The sequence below is a fragment of the Pongo abelii genome, chromosome 14 (assembly GCF_028885655.2).
Source record: "Pongo abelii isolate AG06213 chromosome 14, NHGRI_mPonAbe1-v2.0_pri, whole genome shotgun sequence".
Lineage (NCBI taxonomy): Eukaryota > Metazoa > Chordata > Mammalia > Primates > Hominidae > Pongo > Pongo abelii.
In genome coordinates this window covers 47013788-47037365 of record NC_071999.2, presented here as the reverse complement: position 1 = coordinate 47037365, position 23578 = coordinate 47013788, and the positions used below count along the sequence as shown (strand labels likewise).

Sequence of the window (23578 nt, the reverse complement as noted above, 5' to 3'; positions counted from 1 at the left end):
GGGCGCGGGCGCGGTACCCACCGGTTCCTCCCACGCTGGGCTGCGGGCGCCAGGCGCGGGGCGCACGTGCTGCGGCTCCATCGCGCCGGCCCGCGCCCGCCGTCCGCCCGGGCGCGCAGACCCGGGTCCCCGCCGCCGCCGCTGCGCCGGGGCTGCTGGATGCGCTTCCCTCGCCGCGGTCCCTCTCGGCCGCAGCCGCCGCCCCGGCTCCCCGCCCGGGGCCAGCCACCGGCCCACCCGCCGTCTCCGGCTTCCGCCGCGCTCTCCCGCCCCCGCGCCGGTCCCTTCCTCCTCCGCCGCCTCCTCCTTCTCCACGGTCCCGCTCCCCTGCGCGGCTCCAAGCGGTCCGCTCCCCGCCGCCGCCGCCGCCTCCCACGGGCGCAGAATCCGCCCCTCGCTCCTTCCTCCGCCCCCGGCGCCCTCCCCTTTTCCTCCCCGCTACCCGCCCCTCCCCCCCGCCGCCCCCTCCTCCCGGCGGGCGGCCCGGGACGCACGTGACCCCCCTGTCAGGCCTTATAAGGCGCGGAACCGAAAGCGGCCGCCGGGTGGTCACGGGCACCGGGCGGCCGCGCGGAGAGGAGCGGCCTCCCCCGGGGCCGGGCGCGCGGAGAGCGGCGAGGAAAGCCTGGGCTGGGCTAGGCTGGCCACCGCGCTGGCGACGGGAGCAGACGCGGGTCCCGGGAGACGCCTCCCAGCGCCCCTGTCTCGCTCTCGCCGTCTCCCGGTGCAGCCCGCGCCCGCCTCCCTCCAAACGCTGGCGGCCCGCGCTGCAGGCGCCTCCCTTCCTGGGGGTGCTGAGGCTTGAGCGAAATCCCACTGGACAGTAACCGGCTTCAGCGGAGCGAAAACTCAGCCGCACTCCAGCTACGCTCCAGGGCAAGCTGCGCCGGCAACGGTTTCTTCCTTGTGACGTTCAAAAGAATGCAGATGGGTTACCAACTACGGGAGAGGTTAAACTTGAGGGAGTGCTTTTTAAATTAATTATCAACGTTTTCATGGAAAGAACCGGCAAAGGAGTCGATCTGTCTTCCAGTTTTATCCCTAGACTCAAATTAGGACATGGGCTGGCTCTCATTGAGCGCTCAGTAAACAGCAAGTCTCCTCCTGCCCTTTGAAAAAGCGTTTCAGATAGCGTTTCGGATCATCTTGGCATTGTAAGCGATTTTCATCTAGTTCCAGTCCAAGTGTGACTGGCTTTACACAGGTTATTCCCCCTCCTGGACTTTCAGGTTCGTTCTTTCAGCATCTTTTCAGGGCACTCAATCATGCCATCATGTCAAATGCATTCACAAATTTTAAAAACAAATCGGCAAGTTAAAAACACGTAATTAATCTAGCCCGTCCCCAGCCCTCTAATTCTTCAGGATCCTGCAAACTGACTTCTGTGCCTGCTGTTCCACGGGGACTGCACTGACAAAAGTCACTTCGTGGTTTTGAAAATCCCCTAAACCATTGGATATTTTCCAATGCCCGCCTTACTTGACCTATTTGCAGCGTTTGCATTGTTGATCAGATATTTATTTATTTATTTATTTTCAGACAGGATCTCGCTCTGTCGCCCAAGCTGGAGTGCAGTGGCGCGATCATGGCTCCCTGTATCCTCGACCTCCTGGGCTCAAGCGATGCTCCCGCCTCAGCCTCTCCAGTACTGGGACTACAGGCGGGCGCCACAAAGCCCAACTAATTGTTTTATTGTTAGTAGAGACGAGGGGGAACTCACTATGTTACCCAAGCTGGCCTCAAGCGATCCTTTGGTCTGGGCCTCCCAAAATGCTGGGATTACAGGAGTGAGCCAGTGCGCCTGGCCCCGATTTTTATTCTTGAAACCATCCCTTCCATTGGCTCTGTGACACCTCGGTCTCCGTGTTTCCTAACCTTTTGTTGCTCAGCCACCTCTTACATGTTGGAGCGTCTAAATGGTCTTGCCCTTAGTCTGTCTCTAATGCTGCCTAGGCACATGGCTTCAATTACCAACCATGTGCTGATAACTCATAAATTTCCATTTCTGTCCCACATCTCCAATTCTATAAAACGAACTTTTTACCAGAAATCCCTACCCAGATGTCCCATCGGCCTTAAACTCAACTTGACTAAAACAGAACTCAACTTTCCTGCCAGCTGGCTTTTCTCTCTAGTCTCATTCTCAGTAAATGTCACCACAATCCACTTAGTCACCCAAAGGAGAAATCTGGAAATTATCCCAGGCTTTTCCTTCTCTCATCTGCTGTCTGCCCATCCAGCACCTATCATTTCTGTCTATCACCTTCCCTCCATTCCACTGCTTTTTGCCTAGTTTCAGGTTTCTTGTTTCAAGACCCTGAAACACTACATTACTCTCCTTATTAGTCTCACTGCCTCTAAGTTTGTTGCACCTCCACCCTTGCCATCTCACGTTGTGACCGAAGTAAGCCTTCTAAAATACAAATTTTTGACCAAGTCATTCCCCACATCAGCCCTGCCAATGGCTCCCCATAGCCTGCAGGGTAAAGTCCCGATATCTTAGCCAGGGCCTAAGTCTCCAGTCTCTTTAAACACTGAGTTTCTTGCACCACCATTCCCTGTTGGGCCACCTACTTTTATGCTGTGCCCTCACGTGGAGTGTCCTTTCTCTTACACAGCCTGTTTATCTGCTCTTTCAAGATTCACCCTAAGAGTCACATTCCTTATGAAATCATTTCTGACCCTGCTGCAGATTAGAACTGATTTCACTGCGCTTTCTCTACACTAAATACCTCTCTCTCTCTCCCCCCCAATTATAATGCTTTAGAAGACTTTATTAAACTCAGTTTTTATGTGTAGTCTTCCTGATGGCAAGTATTACGACAGACTTACTTTCGTCTTCTTAGTTCCCAGTACAGTTCCTGACATCAGTAGGTGCTCAGTGTTTGTGGAATGAATTAATTATGTGATGTACCTTGAGTTATTGTATGTTTGTGGCTTATAGAAAATCGTTTTCCTATGTGTTATCTCATTTCACTCTGACAGTTCTGCAAAAGATATATCATTATCACCTTTTATAGAAATGGAAACTGAAGCTACAAAGGAATAAAGCAATCTGCCCAAGGTTCTACTGTATAAACTTCAGAGCCAGGACTCAAACTCAGTTTGCCCAGTTCAGTTCATTATATGTTTGCCTGTTTCTATGGTCTGAATGTTTATGTCTCCCAAAATTCATATGTTGAAATCCTCATTCCCAGGGTGATGGTATTAGGAAGTGGGGATTTTGGAAGACTATTTGGTCATGAGGGTTGAGCCCTCATAAATGGGATTAGTGCCCTTATAAAAGAGGTCCAGAGAGAGACTTCTCACTCCTTCTGCCATGTAAGGTTAAAGTGAACAGATGGCTAACCATGAGGAAACGGGCCCTCACCAGACAACACATCTGCATCTTGGACTTCCCAGCCTCCAGAGCTGTAAGAAATACATTTCTGTTATTAGCCACCCAATCTATGGTATGTTGTTATAGCAGCCGAAACAGACTATGACAGCTATCCATTGTTTTTCTCCTTAAATTCTGTTTTGTGTGATTCTATTTTGTAGATTTTTGTTAGTGGTTGCCAAGAATATCTCTCCATCTTTTTATTTTAAACCAGTCTGAGTCATTACGTTTTAAGTGTGTCTTGTAAATAACACTTGAATTTTTATATTTGACCCATTCTGAGAGTCTGCCTTTTAGTAATCTATTTTCATCTGTTTTCATTTATCATGTCTATTAATTAGAATAAAAAGTTGTTATAAGAAAGATCCTTCCCCCTGCCTCACCAGACACACAGTGTTGCTTTCTCTCATGGAACAGTGCCAGGATTAGTGGTCAGGTTGTTGGGGGTGGCTCCTTTGCTCCACATTGCCGTTCCAATTTCTAGAGCATTGCCTTTATCTACAGGGTGAAAGCTGATTAGGGAGACCCTGTTTAAGGAAGGAAGAAGAGAGCATAAAGGAGCACAAACCCAACTGCTTAAGGCCCAGACCCAGAAGTGAGTGACCCACTTCTCACCTGCTCATATCCCAATGGCCAGAACTTAGTTTCATGACTGTAGCTAGCAGCAAAGGAGCAGGAAAATGAGGTCACTAGCTGGACAGCTGTATCCCAACCGCCATTCTATGACTACTGAAGACTTAACAGATTTTGCTGAAAACTAGCACTCTCTGTTAAATTATGATGACTATCTTTGGATTTATTACCACATTCTCATTTTGTATTTATTTCACTTTCTTTTTCTTTGCTTCTTTTTTTCTCCTTTCTTGCCTTCCGTTTTATTGATTGAATTGATTGAATTTTCTTTAGTTTACTCACTGTTCTAAACACTTCTACTGATTTAAAATGTATACCTTCTGTTTCAATTCTTAGTGATTACCCTTAAAATGTTAACATTTATACTTAATATCAAAGATTAGTTAATATCTCCCCCTTCTTTTCAAGATCTTAAACAAAAGAAAACATTTTAACTCTCAAATTCCCCTCCTATAAACTATGTATTACTGTCTAGTATTTTTAAATTCCCTCTTATTTTAAATTCTCTACTGATTAGTCATCATTGTTACTGCTTTTATAGTTATTATCTAATTCAATTTACCAACATATTTTACCAATGTTTTCTCTTATTGCTTGTTTTTTGTATCTCATGCTTTCCTTTTGGGCTTAATTTCTGTCTTGAGGAAGCACATTCTTTAGGAGTTCTTTCACCAAAGGTCTGTGGGTAAAATTTTCTACAACTTTGTATATCACTCTCACTCCATTTCCCTTATGCTTTTGAGTAATAATTTTATCAGCTAGGGAATTCTAAATTGACATTATTGACACTAACATTTCAAAGTGACTATTCCATTATCTTTTGTCATCTGCTGCTGTTGATTAGAAGTCTGCAGTCAGTCTCATTATCACTTACAGATTTTTTTTTCTTTCTAGTTAACATTTTCTTTTATCACTTGATATTTGCATTATTGCACTGTTTCAAGGTGGGTTTTGTTTTTGTATATCTTGTTCAGGACTTGATGTGCATTTTAACCTGAAGACCCAAATCCTTCAATTCTGGAAATGTTTCAGCCCTTATGTATTCAAATATTACTTACCCCACCTCCTACTCTATGCATTTTCCTCCGTTTTATCCTTCTAGAGCTCCTATTAGATATGGGCTGGAGTTTCTCATTTTATCCTCCATGTCTTAATTTTTCTTTAGGATTTTCCATCTTTTTACTTCTCTTTGCTAGTCTTGGGTAATTTCCTCAAATTTATTATCTGATTCTCTAATTCTCTTTGCAATTATATTCAGTCTATAATATGTCCATTCACTTTTTATTTACATTTCTAGAGTGTTCATTTTTCAAATTTACACATTCTTTTTTCATAATATCTAACTTTCTCTTAGACTCTAGTCTTTCTTTGTCTTTTTAAACATTTTAAACACATTTATTTAGAAGTGGGTTTCAAGTTGTTCTATTATCTAGAGTTGCTGGTGTGTAAATTCTCGCATTTATTGCCTTTGCTGACTCATATTTGCAGTGGCTTGTTTCCTTGCAAGCTTTATGTTTTCTGTGAGCTTCTCTTCAGTGGGACTTGTTCTCCATGGAAGTAATGCATGCCTTATGGAGCCACCTATCTAGAGGGGTCTTACTTTTGACTCTGCCAGAAATCTATAGGTTTACTTGGCTCACTCATATTCTGGCAGCTGATGCTGGAAGACTCAAAACAGCTGAGGGCTATCATAACTGGGAATCCTTGGGTATCTCTCCCTATCTCCAAGAGCCCTCCCCACAACTCCTCCCAGCATCATAGCTTTGAAGTAGCTGAACTGACTTCTTACATGTAGGATCAGGATTCCTATGGTGTATGTCAAGAGTGAGAGCTAGGTGAAAGCTCTATCCTTTTTATGAAGTCACCTCAGAAGTCACATAGCATCACTTCCACCAAATGAATTGGTTGGAACTGTAAAAAAAAAAAAAAAAGAAAAGAAAAAGACCTTGTCCAGATTGAAGAGTATAGAACATAGACTCTCACCTATCGGGGGAGAAGTCAGGAACATTGTAAGAAGTACATGTGGAATGAGCTATGTATGCTTGTGGTGTCATCTTTGGAATAATCCAATACGGCATTGGTGTATCTCAGTAGGTTTTGGTGTTGATGCTCCTGGGGACTCAGAGGTCCATTATCAGCATAGCCTGCAAGCATAGAAGGATATTCCTTCCCTCTGACACAACACCTGGAGACCATGGATTCTCTTCAATGGGGAATGTAACCTACTAAAATATAGGCATAGAGTCCTCACACTGGAAAAGCAAAGAGCTGCAGCATTCCACTGCCCAGCCAGAGCTTTTATGGAGCATACATTGGAGTCTAACAAACCTTCTCATAGAAATAATCTGATAAAGACTTTCTCATTGAGGATTACACTTGAAGCAGGTTCATAAGCAGATGGCATCTCAGTAATAACGCACCTGAAGCAAGAGATGGAAATTTCAGCCCCCATTTTACTTTATGAAAGTAATCTGAAACACACAAAAAGAGGATTCATAACAAACCAAACTATTCTCTAGTCTCATTGGCTAGATTATCCCTGCTGTCTTTAGTGAGAATGGCCTTCACGGTTCTTCATGTAGCCAAGTGTGCAGTGATATTCTCGATTTCTTATAGACCACAACTCAGGTGTGCAAATTCTACAAATGATCTTATCTTTCTCTCCTGCCCTCATCCCATACAATATAAAGAGACAAAAAAACTTAAAAATTATTTAAAATATATTGGCCACCTGGGCAGTGGCTCACACCTGTAATCCCAGCACTTTGGGAGGCCAAGGTGAGAGGATTGCTTGAGGCCAGGAGTTCACCAGTCTTGGCAGTGTAGCGAAACCTCCTCTCTACTAAAAATGTTTAAAAATTAGTGAAGCGTGGTGGCAGGTGGCTTCAGTCCCAGCTACTTGGGAGGCTGAGGCAGGAGGATCACTTAAGCCCAGCAGGTTGAAGCTGCAGTGAGCCCTGATGGCGCCACTACACTGCAGCTTGGAAAAGTGGTTAGTGATTAGTGATGGACAGTAGGATTACGTAATCCTCATGCGTTTTTTTCCTTTCTTGTTTTTGTTTGACGTGGTAGGATTTTTTATATTCTTTGTTTTCCCACAATAAGCATTTTTTGCTTATGAGAGAAGAAAATTATTAATAATTGCTCATAATTAGGTTAACAAAAAAATCAATGTAGAACGCAATTATGAAAATATAAATCCCTAAATACAGAAAAAAATGTATTTGGGGCCTAAGAATGAGGTAGCAATGGAGCAGAGGAGAAGGCAAAATAACAAGGGCATAGGGTTCTGTCCGCTAGGGCAGCAGTCCCCAATCTTTTTGGCACCAGGGACCGGTTTCATGGAAGACAGTTTTTCCACAAGTTTTCCACAGACAATGGTGTGGGGGATGGTTTTGGGATGAAACTCTTCTATCTCAGATCATCAAGCCTTAGGTTCTCATAAGGAGTGTGCAACTAGATCCCTCACGTGCACAGTTCACAATAGGGTTTGCGCTCCTATGAGAATCGAATGCTGCGGCTGATCTGACAGGAGGCAGAGCTCAGGTGGTAATGCTTGCACTGGCACCCCTCCAACACCTCCTGCTGTGCAGCTCAGTTTCTAATAGGTCATGGACCAATACCCGTCAGCAACCCGGGGGTGGGGGACCTCTGTTCTAGGCTGGGCAAGGGTGCAAAATTGGATCTAGGATTAAGATACAATGTGACAGGTTTCGTTGTGATTCAAACAACAGCAAAATGTTGGGTTACCGCAGGGGGTTACAGCCGGGCACGATTGGCTCACGCCTGTAATCCCAGCACTTTGGGAGGCTGAGGCAGGCGGATCACTCAAGATCAGGAGTTCGAGACCAGCCTGGGCAACATGGTGACACCCCATCTCTACTAAAAATACAAAAATTAGCTGGGTGTGATGGTGGGCACCTGTAATCCCAGCTACTCTGGAGGCTGAGGCAGGAGAATTGCTTGACCCCAGGAGGCAGAGGCTGCAGTGAGCCGAGATCATGCCACTACACTCCAGCCTAGGCAACAGAGCAAGACTGTGTCTAAAAAAAAAAAAAAAACAGGGTTCCCACCAAGCAAGCAGAGCAAAGGATGAGGAATGTAGCTCTCGTGATCCCTAAGAATACATTCAGCGACTTCATCTGGGCAGTGGCAAGGCCCCAGCCGCTTTAAAGGACTGAGTTCTAGATTGTAGTGAGGGGGCTGTCAAGAACTGAATAGCATGAATCAAGCCCAGGTGAAGTGCTGAGAATTGGGGCAGTGGGGATGAAGTAAGTGCCAAGGCAGGCGGCTCAGGACCAAGCTGTGTGCCCATCAGCAGAAAAGGAATCGGGAGTCAAGGAGGCTGGAGAGCACAGTGGGAGCCGTGGCCAGTTGTTGGCCTTTGACACCAGGGGCAGGGGACTTCAGCAAAACCACGCCAGGTTAAGGGACTACCCTGAAGCAAGAAATGCAGCAACGTTTATGCAGTGGTTTTCTCAAGGAAGGTTGGGGACACTTTTCTTTTGGAAAACTATGCAAGGAAGGAATCATGGCAAGAAGAGTGAGGGTTGGCACTTTGTCACCAAGGTACACTAGGTACACTAGCGCTTAGTGAAAAGAGCATGGAATTTGCTGTTAAAGAGAACAGTGCTGGAACGCCTGCTCTTCTGCTTATTAACCTCGGGACTTTGGGCAAGTTGTTTCTCCCATTTTATTTTATTTTATTTCATTTTTTATTTATTTTATTTTTATTTTTTGAGACAGAGTCTCGCTCTGTCACCCAGGCTGGAGTGCAGTGGCGTGATCTCAGCTCACTGCAACCTCCGCCTTCTGGGTTCAAGCGATTCTCCTGCCTCAGCCTCCCAAATAGCCGGGACTATAGGCATGCACCACCATACCCGGCTAATTTTTGTATTTTTAGTAGAGATGGGGTTTCACCATCTCTACTAAATCCCTAAATACAGAAACTCTTGGTCTCAAACTCTTGACCTCAGGTGATCCACCCGCCTTGGCCTCCCAAAGTGCTGGGATTACAGGAATCAGCCACCCCACCCAGTTGTTTCTCCCATTTTAAAACAAGCATTATAATACCAATTTCTTAGTACCCTTGGAGGGTGAAATGAAAGACTGTACTAAAAATGTCTGGCATGATATGGGTTCTTTACACGCATAAAAGCCCCAGCTGAAAAGGAAAAGAAATGGGAGGATTATTACTTTTATGTCACACAAATTACTTGGGGAGCATTGCCTCTCATTATTAATGCAGGAAGTCATATACTTTTAGTGGCTACTAGAATTAGAAAACCATAGGTTTTAAAACATTTTGCACATAACAGGTTTTTAAAGCTCTCTTTTAAATGCATGACACTTTAGTTTTAATCATCAGAACAACCATATGAGGAGATTATCATTATCCCCATTTTATAGATGAGGAGACCAAGGTTCAGGAATTAAACAATTTGTCCAAGGTCAGAGCACTGTTAGGAAATGGAGCTAAGATGTGGAGTTCTGAGCGCACAGAAGTCCCCTCACAGTTTAATTTTTTGACCAATAAAAAGGGGTAGAAGACGAATCAGGAAATCGCGGTGCAAAGGGAGGAGTGGGAAGGAGAATGGACTACACTTCAGGAACTCGGGTGGTGAAGTTGTGGAGGGAGGTTATTACTGTCTTGCAACAGAGAGAAACAAACATGTGTTAAGGCAAGTGTAAAGGAGCTAGTAGGGGAATAGAAAGACATTCCAGAGAGAGAGGACTAATCGATGGGAAAAGGTCTGGCGTGCAGGTTGTGGAATAAGACTTGGAGAACTCTGTCTTTTCAGAGCCAAGAATAAAGGACACAAGGAAGAGAAACGCACTGCAAATGTTAACTGTTGTTATGACCTGGACTGGAATCCAGTGCTAAAGTGTGTTTTCTTTCCCGTTGCCCCAGGATACAGCAGCTGCCCTCAGTACAAAGGTCTTAAACAGGCTGGGTCCAGTCTGTCCCTCCCTTTTACCAGCCTCTTGCATACATGACACCTCTTTCCTAGACACTCTCCTTCGTTTGCTTTTTTTTGACCCTGCTTCCTGCACCTTCTCACCCACCGGGGACCCAGCTAATCATCCTGAGGTGCCCCTTTCTCTCCTCCATCTCTCTGCCTTTTTAGCCCAGAAGGAGCCTGGAAGGCCACAAGCAGATGACGGGCTAGGACTTCAGGAGCTTGGCCTGGCCTGGCTGGTGTTACCTCCTGTGTCATGCCTGTGCCACAAATGGGTTCCAGCTGTACCTGAGCCCAGAACAAACTGCATGCCATTCTGTCTGCCCAGTCCTGCCTGTCCCTTATGCAGCCCCCAACCCGTGGGTGCTCACACAGATCGTGCACCCAATGAGGCTGATGGCAGACTGGGGGTCCCATCAGTGGCTGCTGGAGAAGGCAGTGAAGAATGTGAGGGCTAGAGGGGTGGGGTTGTTTGGGTTTCATCTTCATGGTAGAAAGTGCACTGCAGTGTCACAGAGGACACTATGGTGCTGCCAACTTGGATGTGAAAACCATTTCAGTATACGTATGCTTTTTGTCATCAAGAAAGTACCTCAACATCTGAAAGTTTAATTTCTTTACCAATAAAAAAAAACCTACTCTGTGTAATCATTAACTTTGCCTTGTGCAGAAATCTTATTAAACAGTCCTCATAAGCTTGGTGTCTCTGGTCACAAGACATGGAACTTTTAGAACTTTACAAACTGTCAAACTGAAGTTAAATTTCAGTTTATTTAATATTTTATTTAATATTCATAAAGTTAATTTAATGTTTTACTTCTTACTGTAATTTGTAAAAATGTGTTAAAGGGAAGTGTGTTTTTAATTTATTATTTACAAAATCATATTATTCAATGTATTCATTCAATAAATATGTATTGAGTAACTACTATACCTGAGGTTTGGTACCAGGGAGACATGTGCACCAGCAGCTGTACTTTTACAACAGGGTGTTATAAGTGCTGTGATTTAGGGAGTACCGGGGCATGGAAGAGGGATATCTAAGCCAACCTTGGATAGTTAGGAAGGCTTCCCGGAGGAACTGACATCTATAGTGAGACCTAACTCTCATTCATTAACTAGACCAAGATGCCTAGGGAAAGGAATGGAGGAAGAAAAGTATTCCTGGGGGAAAAAAAACTAATTCTTTATTAAGGCCAAGAAACAAAAGAGAGCTCTCCTGGTTCTTTCAGGTTTTGAAAAGAATTGTGATATAATTGTTAACTACAGTATGACCTGAGGAATAAGAGATGAGACTGAAGAAATGAACAAAGAATGGATCATTAAGGGCTTAATACAGCAGCAAAGACTTTCTGTGTTCACATATTTTAACATAATAATAATAGCAAGCAGTGAGCTCATCATTTGATTGATTAATTAATTAATTAATCCTTATAACTCCCAGAAGGCAAGAGAGTTTCGATTATAACAACTTATTATCTTCCATCGTTAATACCCTGATATTATGCCTTCAAAACTAGAGAGCACAGGTGCCACTTTAAAAGATCGACTTTTCTCCTCTTTCTTTTTTTTTGGAGTGGAGTGGGTAAGCTTAAGAGTGATGATTGAATAGAAGGATGAATTTTGAATGAGCTTAGAAATCCTCTGACTAACCAGTTTGGCATCTTAAAAGATCTAGAAATGAACAGTTTCCTCCAGGGTGGAGCAAAGAATACAAGCTGGAGCAGGCTTTAGCCTTCAGGACAGGGTGGGGGTGTGGGTTGGAAACCTATTTCAAACACAAGTTTCTTAACCATTTAGGGTTTAAAGCACTGCTTTGGATAAAGAAATCAAAGTGGGCCAGGAACGGTGGCTCACACTTGCAATCCCAGCACTCTGGGAGGCCGAGGTGGGCAGATCGCTGGAAGTCAGGAGTTCAAGACCAGCCTGGGCAACATGGCAAAACTCTGTCTCCACTAAAAATACAGAAATGAGTTGGGCATGGTAGAGGGCACCTGTGGTCCCAGCTACTCAGGAGGCTGAGGTGGGAGGATTGCTTAAGCCCGGGAGGTGGAGACTGCAGTGACCCAAGATCACACCACTGCACTCCAGCCTGGGCAACGAAGCAAGAGCCTGTCTCTCTTTCTCTCTCTCTCACACACACACACACACAAGAAATCAAAGTGAATAAACAATTTTATGGGTTCAACTGGCCTATTATTAGAATATTATATTCTTGCCTCACAGTCTGAAACACGCGCTATCTATGACTAGACATCAGATGAATGTACCTGCAGAGTGAACTTTCCTAAAGAGAAATTTCCTGTTGGAATCAGCCAGCGACTAGATCACAGACTTAGTCATGTTGTTTAATTTGTTTAAGCATATGATTAACAAGATTAAAAGCTTTCCAAAAACTAAGATTGAAGGTAAAGGGTCATTAGCATTAAACACCTATACCAAAAAAAGAAATGAAGTGATTTATGAAATTAATAGTCTAATAGTTTCTTGTCAGTGTTAAAGATAACTATAACTTAATTTTCTTAGTGAATACAGAGAAAAACAGATTGTGACAAAAAACTTGGGTGGTACCCTGCCATGGGCAGCCCTGCCCGAAGGTTCTTCAGAGATAAAGAAAGTGCAAACAGAAAAAGGCAATGTGAAGGACTCAGAGGAAGCAACAGAAAAAAAATACTAAAAAAAAGGGTGTTTTGAAATTGCAAACTTCAAGTATGATTCTTATGCAAATATTATTTAAACAAGAACACTTTTGCTCCTCCCTGCATAAGATTATATGGAAATTAGAATTGTTGATTTATTTCTAGCAATATGATAAAGAATGAATTCACTTAGATTTGATGATAAATCAGTCTTCAGGGAGTGGATTAGCAAATTTTCTGAATAAACCTAAATGTTTAAACTCAAAAAAAAAAAAAAAAAAGGAAGAAGCAGTGTGCCTCTGATGCAGTCCCTTGCTGAGCTGAGCTAGGCTAGAGGCAGGTCTTTCTTACCCATTTTCCCTTGAAAAACAAACTGGCCTTTCCTTGCCTTCTTTCCTTACTACTTACGCTAATGGTGAGGAAAGAGCAGTCCAAAAAATACAGTCACTGATTCCACTTCCCCACTCCCCACCCTCTGCAGGAGTCACTTATAATCCAGCTTCTGTTCCTCCCCCATCATAGAAACCTCTCTGGCCAAGGTCACCAGCATCCTCCATGTTACCAAATCCAATGGACAATTTTCAGTCCTCATCTAACTTAACCTTTCTACAATAGTTGACCTTTCAACACAGTTGACCATTCCCTACTTTTTGAAATTCTTCCTTCTTTTGGCTTCTGTGTTTACAAAGAGCCATGCTATTACACTCCTTGAGTTTTCTTCCCACCTCACTGGCCACGCCTCAGACTCCTTTGCTGGCCTCTCCTCTTCTGCCCAACCTCTGACTGTTGATGTGTCCCAGAGCTCAATTTCAGGGCCTTTTTTCTTCTCTATCTATACCTTCCTCCCAGGTGCTCTCAGTCAATTTCATGGATTTCTCTTCCAAATAGATGCTGATGATGAGGTAGGAGGCAGGACCTGACTCCAGAGGCAGGGCTCAGACACTGGACCAGATGGAGAACTAGCCAAAACTGGACCAGGGCAAAAGGAGTTTTCAATCAGACATGCCCATCAGTGTGCTGTGTCAATTTACCAATGCCGTGGCAACACCTGAGTGTTACTGCCCCTTTCCATAGCAATGACCAAAAAGTTACTACCCCTTCCCTAGAAATTTCTGCATAAACCACCCCTTAATGTACATGCAATTAAAAGTGAGTATATATATGACTGCAAAACTTCCCCAAGCTGCTACTTTCTGTCTAGGGGGTATCCCTATTCTCCAGGAGCAGTCATAGAGCTGTAACATGTCCGAGGTGTAACACTGCTGCTTCAGTAAAACTGTTTTCTTCTACCTCTGGCTTGCCCTTAAATTCTTTCCTGGGCAAAGCCAAGAATCTTCATGGGCTAAGTTCCATTTTGGGGCTTTCCTGCCCTGCACAATGACATCTGTATTTATATTTCCAAACCTGAATGTTCCTTTACACTCCATTCTCATGTATCCACCTGCATACTTGACATCTCCATTTGCCCTCTTAAACTTATCTTAAGCTTAATATATTCTAAATAGATTTTCCCTACAACCTGCCTCTCTGTTTCCCTATACCAATAAAAATATCAATATTTACACAGAAGCTCAAGTCAAAGACCTAGAATGAGTTCCCTTTTATCCTAAACCCCCATATCCCATCCATTAGCAAAATCAAATCCATACACTTTGCATCCAAAGTGTATCTATCCACCTGTAGCTCTCTCTACTTCCACCTTAGTGCAAATCACCATGATCTCTTACCTGGACTATTGCACCAATCTCCTAACTGGTCTTCCTGCTTCCACTATTGCCCCTCCTGTACAATCCATGTTTACCATGGCAGACCAAGTGATTTTTGCAAAGCATAAAACAGACCCTGTCAGTTGTCTTCTTAACATTTACTAATGACTTCATATACCACTCGGAGGATATCTGAAATTCTTGCAGACATTCTAAAATTCTTAAGGTCCTTTACGATCTGTCCTCTGCCTACTTCCTTGATCTCATGTCATACCACTCTCCATTCTCTATACTCCAGCCACATTGTCCTTGATGTTCCCAAATATATTGAGTGTCTTCCAGCCTTGGAGACTTTGCACAAGCTGTTCTCTTTGCCTGTGATGCTCCTTCACTGATCTCTGCATGGCTGGCTCCGTTTCTCTCAGTGTCATCTCCCCGAAGAGGCTGTCTCTGCATTCAAACTACAGTAGCCCCCCAGTAATTCTCCATCACTTCAACCTGTTTTATACTCTTCATAGCACTTATCACTGTCTCTTATCTTCTCTTTTTACTTGTTCGTTGGTTTACTAATGGCCTTCATGATAGAAGGTAAGCATCATATATGCAGGGACCTGATCTTATTCACTGCTTTATTACCAGGACTTAAGTGCCTGAAACATAGTAGATGCTCAATAAATTATTGTGGCATAAGTACTTTGGCCCAGTGTCTAAAAGCTAACATTTATGTAACATCTACCATAAGCCAAAGACTGTTATAAGAACTTTACACATTTTCCTTTATTTCAATCTCAAAGGAACCCTGGAGCTTGGTATTATTGTTTGTGTATTTTACAGGTGAGGAAAATGCAGCACTGAGAGGCTACACACCCAGTAAATGGCAGGGTTGGAATTTCAACCTAGGCAGCCTAGCCCTAAAGTCCATGCTTTTCAATACTATATTAACTGCTTAGTTTGAGCTGCCCATCTTTGTCCTTCCTGGGTCAGGAAAGGATCCTCAGGCCTGTCAACCTGAATACTGACAAGAGAAAGAGAATCCCAAGGGGGAGCAGAAAGAGCCTAAGACTGTGTTAAAAAACAACCCATCTGGGTTTGGTTAGTTAGACCTATGGCTTTTGCTTGTCTTGGTAGAATGCTCCAACCACTCTAATTGTGCTTTAATAACACATCCTGAGTGTGTGTGAGTGTGTGTGTGTTCATCCCCACCACACCACACCCCCAGAGAGCAGAGGAAGAAAGGAGAACAAGGGCCAGCATTCCTCTGGTTTTTGATTAGCCACCACAATGGTCAATCGGAAGGGAGGAGATCAGTGCAACATAAGAAGAGCCCTGCCTATGCTTTCAAGAGGCTGGGGCCTAGCAGTACCTTCAACCCTTGAGGGTCCTTTCAGGACCAATGGCATGGGGGTGCCTTAGTCCATTTGGGCTGCTGTAACAAAATACCATAAACTTGGTGGCTTCTAAACAACAGAAATTTATTTCTCACAGCTGTGGAGGATAGGAAGTCCAAGACCAAAGTACCAGAAAATTCGGTGTTGGTGAGAGCCCACTTCTTCATATGGCAAAGGAGCAACAGAGCTCACTCGGGCCTCTTTTATAAGGGCACTAATCTCATTCATGAGAGCTCCACCTTCATGACCTAATCACCTCCCAACAGCCCCATCTCCTTATACTGTCACATTGGTGAATAAATTTAAGCATATGAATTTCAGAGGAACACAAACATTCAGACCATAGCAGGGAAGCTCAATGCGTTGAGGTCCCCAGATGATTTTGTTATGTCCCTCTAGCCACAGTGTTCAGGGAATCCTTTTCATCCTTCCCAAGACCGAGGATATGTTGTCAACAGATATTATACTTTATTATCAGGGCTCTTCCCTCTGCCTCTGTTAACCACGTTGAGTCCAGTCCCTAGCCCTGACTATGGAATATTAAACCCTCCTGCTATTTCCAGTCCTCATTGTGAAAAGCAATTAGATGTGGATGCACATGGCTCTTTCCTGACCTCTAAGATCTCAAGCCATCTCTCTCACTTTCAGCTTCTGTGGTCCAGTCTAAAGCTAAGACTGTTTCCTGGGCAACTGCTGTCTGCATTTGTAATGCCCTGTGTTGCTCTGCTGGCCAACCAGATATCCCCTGTTTCTGTACCAACCTGATAAGCCAAGGCCTTTCTGGTACAGAGTTTTTCTTTAGCAATGTTGTTGATGTTTGGATTTTGGATGATCTAATTTAGTCTTACCTCTGCCCAAGAAGAAATTATGGCAGATCCACCTGTGCCTTTGTATCTGTTCACTGATGGACTTCACTACTCTGGGACTCTGACATCCCTAGCCACAATCTAGGCTTCTCTAGCATCCATGGGGACCTCTACGAGGCCTGCTGTCAAACCTCACAGACCACTATGACTAGCCTTTTTGCTTACCTTTCTATCTTCCCTGCTGGCTTATAGACAGCAGTGGTCTGTAACTGGAATCAACCTGGGAGCCTATGGCAGAGTCCAGAGGGACTGTGAACAGGCCACGGGCATTCTCACAGTGGAATACTACCTTGGATCCATTTTTAATTGTAGATTGGCTCTAAGATGTTGGCAAAGACAGGAAAACAGAAGTATTTTTTAAAATGAGCATGATCAGCTCGGCGCGATGGCTCATCCCTGTAATCCCAGCACTTTGGGAGGCTGAGGTGGGCAGACCACGAGGTCAGGAGATCGAGACCATCCTGGCTAACACGGTGAAACCCCGTCTCTACTAAAAAATACAAAAAAATTAGCCGAGCATGATGGCAGGTGCCTGTAGTCCCAGCTACTCGGGAGGCTAAGACAGGAGAATGGTGTGAACCCGGGAGGCGGAGGTGGCAGTGAGCCGAGATTGCACCACTGCACTCCAGCCTGGGCAACAGAGTGAGACTCCATCTCAAAAAAAAAAAAAAAAAAAAAAGCGTGATCTGGGGCAATAAATCTAGAAGAATATGGCACTAAGAATGAAAAAACAGAATTCACACATGATGACACTGTTTATCTCAGGATAGCCTACAGTAACTATGTTGTGTGTCACCACTGTTTTGTTGTTGCTGTTATTTCTTTTTTATTCACAGTGCTCTTTCTAGCATGATCTTCACCACCATCGCAGATGACCAGCAGTAGGTAAAGTGAAAGCAAGACAGATAAGCCTAGATAGAGAAGGAAAAAGAATGACTAGAGGATAGAGTTTTAATTTTGTCTATGGAAGTATATAGCATTACTTCCCATTCCATCTTCACAGCAGAAGAGGTCTAGGTATAAATATGTACTTCTATGATAGTCTCCTGTTCCTTCAAGAACACGCCTCTGCATACAGAATCAAGTTCAAACTCTTCAACATGGATATCCAAGGTCCTCAATAATTTAACTTCCCTTTTTTATTTATTTATTTATTTTTGAGATGGAGTCTCGCTCTGTGGCCCAGGCTGGAGTGCAGTGGCATGATCTCAGCTTACTGCAACCTCCGCCTCCCGGATTCACGCCATTGTCCTGCCTTAGCCTCCTGAGTAGCTGGGACTACAGGCACCTGCCACCACGCTCGGCTAATTTTTTTGTATTTTTAGTAGAGACGGGGTTTCACCATGTTAGCCAGGGTGGTCTCGATCTTCTGACCTCATGATCCACCTGCCTCAGCCTCCCAAAGTGCTGGGATTACAGGCATGAGCCACCGTGCCCGGCCCATGCTCACTTTTTAGATTATTATTTGAATAAATAATGTGGTTCCCAGACTCAGATAAACCTATATCAGATGGATGTTGTGGGTGAGGGTTGAAATGGCTTTAGTCTATGAAGAGGAATTTGAGATCACCTCATCCAGTTCTCCTAACTATTCTCTACACGTGCCATACCTCCTTTTGTCCCATCCCCCTGGGGGTTATAGTTAGGAGCTTGAACTTTATTTATATCTAGTTTAGAGTCTTAAAGGTTTTGTCAACCGTAGTGCATAAATCTTTGTCAACCGTAGTGCATAATATGGCATTTTACATAAAATTTCAAAGTTTAATTGAGGTATTTATAATTTACTTTGGAAGAGGCTCTGTAAAGATAATAAAACTGTTCTTAATTTGTATGTGAATGCATAAGTGGTTTTACCAGTTGTTGGAAGAAACACAAAAACAATCTGTCTTAACTCCATTTTACTACGTTTTCTATTCTGTTTGACTTCTGTATGTCAATTCAATAAATTAACTTAATAGGTACAGTTTGCCAACAGGTGTTATTCATACATAACTAACTCTAATTTTAAGATTTATTGAAGTGACTTTAAAGGCCATCTTCAACAAATATAACAATTTTATACAACTGATAATTTCATGCCACTAATCCAGGTATGAAGATCCAGAAGATGATGATTGAATCTGGTTTTGGACTTCCTTCAGAAGAATATTCCAAGAATCAGCTCAATAGATACCCTCAAAAAGCATGTAATAAAGTTCAACACTTATTCTCAATAAAAGCTATGCATAAGCTAGGAAAAGAGAGACAATTTCCCAAGTTGAAAAGGAGTATTAACCAGAACCAGCAGCAAATATGGTCCTTAACATTTGTCCATTAAAACTGAGGAGACAACACAAACGCCTTTTATTACTGCTACAGATTATTTTTATAAGAAGCAATAGCAACAAGTTTTACTTTTTAAAAATGCTATTCATAATAGCAACGAAAATATAAAATACCTTCGTTAAATAGAAATATAAGACCTACATGAAGAAAACTGTAAAACTTTGCTAAAGGGCATTCAAAATATATACCTTATTCCTAGATAGAAAGATTTAATATTATACATACATAAAATTTCCCCAAATTAAGCTATCAAATCAATGTAATCCCTAAAACTGCAGTGATTACATCCATCCATAGATGTCTCTAATATCTTTAAAAGCAAGTTATAAGATAATATGTGCAGTAGGATGCCATATTAAAAACAAACAAAAAAACTGTGTGTGTTCATATATACATGCATATAAAAAGGTTTGGAAGGTTACACAGTAAACTATTTGCACGGTTTGATTAATTGAAAAAAATAATTATAACATCTATATCAATATAATCAATGTAACCACATCTATATATCTATACATAATCTGTGTAATTATTTATAATACTTATATAATTGTCAATATAACCAAATATTGATTCAAATATTGATTCAAAATATCATGTATTCAAATTTATCCAATCCTCATTTCATAATATATAGAAAAGTGGAAGCTGCTTAAGAATTTCTTTTATTTTAAAGTTTGTACTTTTCGAATATTTTGAGGATTATTTAGCTAATCTAATACATCATAGGCAAACAAGTAAGTTTTAGGCTACTAATTGGAAAAAAGACCATCATTGTCATAATGATAAAAACAATCAGAACATCATCTTCTTTGTCATCTCCTTTATTATTTTTGTTTTGTTTTGACGTGAAGACAAAGAAGAAATGGGACTGAACATAAGTTAGGTCATTTTCTCTGACATAAGTGAACATTTATTTTTAAAAATTTTTTCCAGTTTTATTGCAGAATAATTTACAAATAAGTATTAAATATATTCAGGATTTACAAGGGCATAATCTCATGTACATATACATTGTACATGATTAATACAATTAAATTAACACATCCATCACTACACAGTCACCATTTTGTTTTTGTTTTTTTTGAGACAGGATTTCTCTCCTGTTGCCCAGGCTGGTGTGCAGTGGTGCCATCTCCACTCACTACAACCTCCACTTCCTGGGCTCAAGCAATCCTCCTGCTATGGCCTCCCAAGTAGCTGGGACTACAGATGCGTGCCACCAACCCCGGCTGATTTTCATATTTTTAGTAGAGACAGGGTTTCACCACGTTGGCCAGGCTGGTCTTGAGTTCCTAACCATGAGTGATCCACCCACCTCAGCCTCCCAAAGTGCTGGGATTACAGGCGTGAGCCACTGCGCCCAGCCCACAGTTACCATTTTGTGTGTGTAGTGGGGATGAGGGGTGAAGACACTTAGGATCTACTCTTTTAGCAAATTTCATGTAAACAATATGATGTTAGCATTATTATTTTTTTTTGAGATGGACTCACTATGTTGCCCAACCTGGTCTGAAACTCCTGAGCTCAAGTGATTCTCCTGCCTCAGTTTCCTGAGTAGCTGGAATTACAGGCATGTGTTGCCACGCCAGGCTTAGTGTTATTAACTATAGTCACCATACTATACATTAGCTCTTCAGAAATTGTTCATCTTATAACTGAACATTTATGTCCTTTGACCATCTCCCCATTTCTCCCACCTCCCCAGCCCCTGGCAACAACTTCTCTCTACTCTCTACTTCTGTAAGTTTGACTATTTTAGATTCCACACATAAGTAATATCATACAGCATTTGTCTTTCTGTGTCTGGCTTATTCGTTTATCATATTTTCCTCCTAGTTCATCTATGTTGTCAAAGATGGCAGGATTTACTTGTTTTTTTATGGTTGAACAATATTTTGTGGTTGAATAAGAAATACATTCTTTGAACTAGTGACTAAAGTGACCAATATATGGTGGTGTTTCTCCTACAGCCAGAATACTACCTTCTATTTTAATTTGCTTGTTTGTTTGTTCTGTGAGAAAGAAGTTAGGAAAAAGCTGTATATAACATTGAGGTGTGGAAGCAGAAGTCATTCCTCTCACTACTACATGTAAGAACTCACTCACAAATATTTGCTTCTCATCCTACAACTTCAGGCTCTGCTGGTTTAAGGACATAGTCCTCAAGGCAGTAATAATTCCTCTGAAGTCTATAACAATGCTTCTTCTATTGACATAAAAGTTGAGACTGTCACCTGGCCTTATGAGCTCCACTGAATTAGCTTTTAAAGAAGAAATAAACAATGTGAGGTGCCTCTTCTATCTTAAGCCCACTGAGAGAGTTGCAAGTATCTTTAAAAGTTCAACAACCATAGAAAATTAAATCCAAGAAAGATGGTTTAAAATTTAAAGGATTTTTTCTTTTAAAAATACCCGTATAGACCTAAAATAACAGATCTCTCTAATTCTATCTGTGAATTGTATTGCCAGAGAAAAAGAGAATAAAAATATACTAGAAAGCACACTGATAGAAATCATTGAAAACAATTTGTCTTCAGTTAAGAACAACAAATCTTTCTTGAATATCTAGAGGACTATTCTGAATACCTACTTGTCAAATTCTTGAACTATAAAGACATGGGATATTTAATGGAAATAGATGAAGAGAAGAGAGAGAGCTATCATTCAGAGATTCAATGACTATAAGTTTTTGTTTTTGTTTGTTTTGTTTGTTTGTTTTTGAGACTGAGTCTCGCTCTGTCACCAGACTGGAGTGCAGAGGGCAATCTCTGCTCGCTGCAACCTCCATGTCCTGGATTCAAGCAATTCTCCTGCCTCAGCCTCCTAAGTAGCTGGGACTACAGGCACACGCCACCACACCCAGCTAATTTTTGTATTTTCAGTAGAGATGAAGTTTCACCATGTTGGCCAGGAGGGTCTCAATCTCTTGACCTTGTGATCTGCCCGCTTCAGCCTCCCAAAGTGCTGGGATTACAGGCGTGAGCCACCGCGCTCGGCTGACTATAAGATTAAATTCATTCAAGAGGGAACATAAGCAAGTCCTAAGGATAAAATTATCATAGAACTTTTAAAAATACTTTATTCTCACTACAAACTCATCATAATGCCATTTCACTGGTTTTTTGGATAGTACTTGTTTTGTTTTGGTTGTTGTTTGTTTGTGTTTAAGGCAGAAGGGTCTTTTGCAAATATAGAACCTAAAAGAATATTTCAACACACTCTACATCTACAAAAAGAACTATAAAAGATTGGGGCTATAGAGGGAGACAATAAGTTTAAGTGATTTGTATGACTATAACAGCAAAGACATAGAAGTACCTTAAATATTATTGTCATGAAATGTAGGACACAAAAAGTTAACACTATGAAAATTGTTTCTGAACAAAATTTAAAGTTTGAATATAATACTAAGAGATAAACAAATCTTAATTTACATTAACACTTTATACTCAATAGGGAACTCAATAAACATTTATTTCCTTCCTTCTCTATATCAAAATAATTTGGAAAAACATCAAAAAATAAAGGAGAGATGGAAAAAACTAGACTTTATAAAAAATAAAGACAGCTATATATTGGAAACTTATCAGTTTTATTGTCAAGCTGGAGCAAGACCTGGTTTTTTGTGTTACCGAAACTGTTTGATCCCAAGCATAACTGGGCCAAAAGACAGAGAAATCAAACTTAAAAATCCAAAATAAGGAATGGTCTATAATAACTAATATGAAAAAGTGATTAGAAACAATCACGTACAATTTATACACTAAATTTTAAATCTAAATGAAAATTTCAAATATAACATCATAGAAACATGAAACAAAACTTGAGAATTCTATTGCTGCAAATCTCAGAAAATCTTTTTCTCCTTATAAGTTTGAACAATAGTCAATTACATTGTTTTCTCTTTGTAACGTTAATTACACTGAGGCCTCATCCAACCTGTCAGAAACTTCAGCCAAAGTATTACCTGGCTCTCTCAAAGTTTTGCGGGTCCCTAGAATGGACTCCTGTGAATTCACAATTAGTACAAGTTGTTGTGGCCTTTGCTTGTTGCCAGGCTTTGTGTCCAGGGTGGTCACACATCTCCACTGAGCTGAGGCTGTGCTGATGGCAATACTCTTGCTCTTCCAAGGTGCAGATCTTCTTGAAGCTCAGGGCATCATGACAAATTGGCATACACAAGTGAGTAGCTCTGTTCCACCTGAGTAATGGTCTGTTAGAGGAATCCCATAGCAAGATTATCTGGTTGGAGAGGTGTCCCAGAGCTTATTAAGGTTCTTCTTTCAGTTCACACAGAGCTTTTTCCCCTCAGTGCACAAACTATCTGTCTTGGTTGCAACTGGTTCATACTGGGGCCACCACATTGTGGCCACAGGCTGTTTTGTTTAACTCTTTATCATTGTATCTAACTCCTTTTATGGAGGTCTCTCTGTCAGAGGGTCCATATTCTTCTAGTAATTTATCACGTCTCATCACAACTCCTACTCTTAAAACGCACCCATATGTCAGTTCTCCATATGTGCGTATCTATGTCTACAACTCGGGAGGAAGTAAGATATTTTTCCCCCAGGAGGCTCCTGGCTGTCATATATATCAGTGATGTAGGTAGGGGTGCGCAGGGACAGTAAGTACCACATAACTCCACCTACCCAACAAATTTAAATTTCCTCCATGATCTG

The 23578-nt window shown here is 42.0% G+C and overlaps 1 protein-coding gene across 6 annotated transcripts in view; it reads right to left on the bottom strand.

Moving 5' to 3' along the window:
* Positions 1-189, bottom strand: part of DGKH (diacylglycerol kinase eta) — a 204216-nt gene extending 204027 nt beyond the window's left edge. For 4 of the 6 annotated variants that reach the window (XM_054528950.2, XM_054528952.2, XM_063714798.1 and 1 more), the window contains exon 1: positions 22-164. In XM_054528950.2, coding sequence (XP_054384925.1) covers positions 22-81 — 60 coding nt within the window. In that variant the 5' untranslated portion in view covers positions 82-164. Of the gene's footprint in view, positions 1-21 lie in introns of all 6 variants that reach the window. The other 2 variants (XM_054528957.2, XM_054528953.2) reach the window with 2 other exon arrangements.
* Between the last annotated feature and the right edge of the window lie 23389 nt (positions 190-23578).